This window comes from Coregonus lavaretus (assembly GCF_964263955.1).
Source record: "Coregonus lavaretus genome assembly, chromosome: 13".
NCBI classification, from domain to species: domain Eukaryota; kingdom Metazoa; phylum Chordata; class Actinopteri; order Salmoniformes; family Salmonidae; genus Coregonus; species Coregonus lavaretus.
The window spans coordinates 19,502,287-19,504,786 of NC_140000.1; the positions used below are offsets into that span (position 1 = coordinate 19,502,287).

Genomic DNA, 2,500 nt, shown 5'->3' on the forward strand with positions numbered 1-2,500 from the left:
ACTCTGACCGCGCCAACCAAATACCACAGGGGAGGGACCGGGTGGGTACTCCGCCTTGGCGGCGGATCCGGCTCCGGGCATGATCCCCACTCGCTCTCCAACCCCCCAAGGTACCCCTGGTCCGGTCTGGCCCCGCTGGCCGGAGCTGGACTGCACACTGGTGGAGCGGATTGCTCTAGCTCCGGCGTGAAGCATCTGACCGGTGCCGGACCAGCCACCGGTGGAACAGGCACGGGCCGTGCCGGACTGACGACGCACACCACTGGCTTGGTGTGGGGAGCAGGAGCGGGCCGAGCCGGGCTGTCGAAGCGCACCCCTGACTTGGTGCGGGGAGCAGGAACGGGCCGAGCCGGGCTGACGAAGCGCACCACTGACTTGGTGCGGGGAGCAGGAACGGGCCGAGCCGGGCTGACGAAGCGCACCACTGACTTGGTGCGGGGAGCAGGAACGGGCCGAGCCGGGCTGACGAAGCGCACCACTGACTTGGTGCGGGGAGCAGGAACGGGCCGAGCCGGGCTGACGAAGCGCACCACTGACTTGGTGCGGGGAGCAGGAACGGGCCGAGCCGGGCTGACGAAGCGCACCACTGACTTGGTGCGGGGAGCAGGAACGGGCCGAGCCGGGCAGACGAAGCGCACCACTGACTTGGTGCGGGGAGCAGGAACGGGCCGAGCCGGGCTGACGAAGCGCACCACTGACTTGGTGCGGGGAGCAGGAACGGGCCGAGCCGGGCTGAGGAAGCGCACCACTGACTTGGTGCGGGGAGCAGGAACGGGCCGAGCCGGGCTGACGAAGCGCACCACTGACTTGGTGCGGGGAGCAGGAACAGGCCGGACCGTACTGGGGACACACACCACTGGTCCTACGCCGGGATCTGGAATGGGCCGGACCGGACTGGTAACACACCCCAGTATCTCTCGCCGTGCCTCTACACCTTCCACCCCCTCTTCGACCAGTGGCCCCCGTAACCTGGCGGCCTCCTCTGCCAACCCGCTGGGCCGCTCTGCCGCGGTCTCCTGCTGGCCCGTCGTCCACGGCGTTAGCCCCCCCCTAAAAATTTTCTGGGCGTCTCTCCCCGTGGACCAGGCCTCCATGTCTCTCGCCAGACTCTCACCCCACTGCTCCAAAGTCCAACCTCTCTCCTCTTCGCTTGGCTTGGCCCAGTCGAGACTCTTACTCCACTGCTCCCAAGTCCATCCTCTCTCTTCTTCACGCTGCTTGGTCCTGTTATGGTGGTTTCTTCTGTCACGATCGTCGGTGAGAGATGAGGACCAAGGCGCAGCGTTGAATGTGAACATATTTATTTAGAGAATGATCACACGATCAAAACAACAAAACGATGACGTGACAGTCAATGGTCATACACAAACCAAATACGAACAAGAAACCACAAATAATGAATTCCTAACGGCTACCTAAGTATGACTCCCAATCAGAGACAACGAGCTACAGCCGTCTCCGATTGGGAGCCACCCTGGCCAACATAGATATACAACAACTAGAACATAAACAAATGAAAACTCACACCCTGGCTCAACATACTAGAGTCCCCAGAGCCAGGGCGTGACAGACTGTGGCTGGAGGAACTAGATAGGGCACAACAACACATGTACTGTTAGGGAGTTTTTAGGACTGTCTTTGATAGTTGCTTTTTATTTTATTGGAATAATTGTTTTATTGAGAGCTTTGGCAAGTTGAGTTGTTTTTCTGGTGGTTTTGGGGAGGCTGAGGGGATGGGTGGTAAAGAGGAAGTCATTGTTCTATCCTGATTGGTTCTGGTAGACAGGCATTTCACCGCTAGAGAACCCCAGTATGCATTTCCCGTGTGTGTGTGTGTGTGTGTGTGTGTGTTATCGTCCCTTCTATCAGGAACAGGAAAGTGACTCCTGCAGAGGGAAACCTGCACCATTAATATCCTGGAATCTAATGACCGCATACACACACACAAACACACGCGCACACGCACACAGACACACACACAGACATACAGAGGAGCAATGTTTTTATCCTTTCTCGGTCTCCCATGTCTCTCTACCTCTCTCTCTCTGTTATTCAGTCTCAGGATAGATGTTTGTGCGAAGGTGAGCGGCATGGGGATCCCAGACTCTGTAGGTAAGTATCTCTGACTGGGGATGGAGAGCGGGAAGGGAGGGGTTTATGTATAAGTTAGTGTTAGAGTTGATAACTATATGTTATGAATGCATTGTTTCCACTGGCTAATGATGCTCTGTAGAATCTAAAAGTGATCAAGTAGACCATACCCAGGGTTCCTTCCTGCACACCAGATGAGAATAAACACACACACACACACACACACACACATACACACACACTTCCGCACATGATGGGAACATATAGAACCCCTCCTCACTCTCTCCCTCCCCATCCCCCTCTCTCCACCTCTCCCAGTCCTGAATGCAGAGCTGCAACTGGATATGCTTAAAGGTGTGAGGGGCGGAGTTAAGAGAGTTCATTTCCTGGATTCCCATCAGCCCCAGCA

The 2,500-nt window shown here is 56.6% G+C and overlaps 1 protein-coding gene across 1 annotated transcript in view; it reads left to right on the forward strand.

Annotated features, from left to right (window-relative positions):
• Nucleotides 1–2,500, forward strand: part of itga8 (integrin, alpha 8) — a gene marked incomplete at both ends in the record, with an annotated part of 58,447 nt that overhangs the window by 37,851 nt on the left and 18,096 nt on the right. Inside the window, 2 exons of the mRNA XM_084174819.1 lie at nucleotides 2,057–2,112; nucleotides 2,410–2,500. The exon at nucleotides 2,410–2,500 is cut by the window's right edge and continues 67 nt beyond it. Of these exons, the coding sequence (XP_084030945.1) occupies nucleotides 2,057–2,112; nucleotides 2,410–2,500 (147 nt within the window). The remainder of the gene's footprint in view (nucleotides 1–2,056; nucleotides 2,113–2,409) is intronic.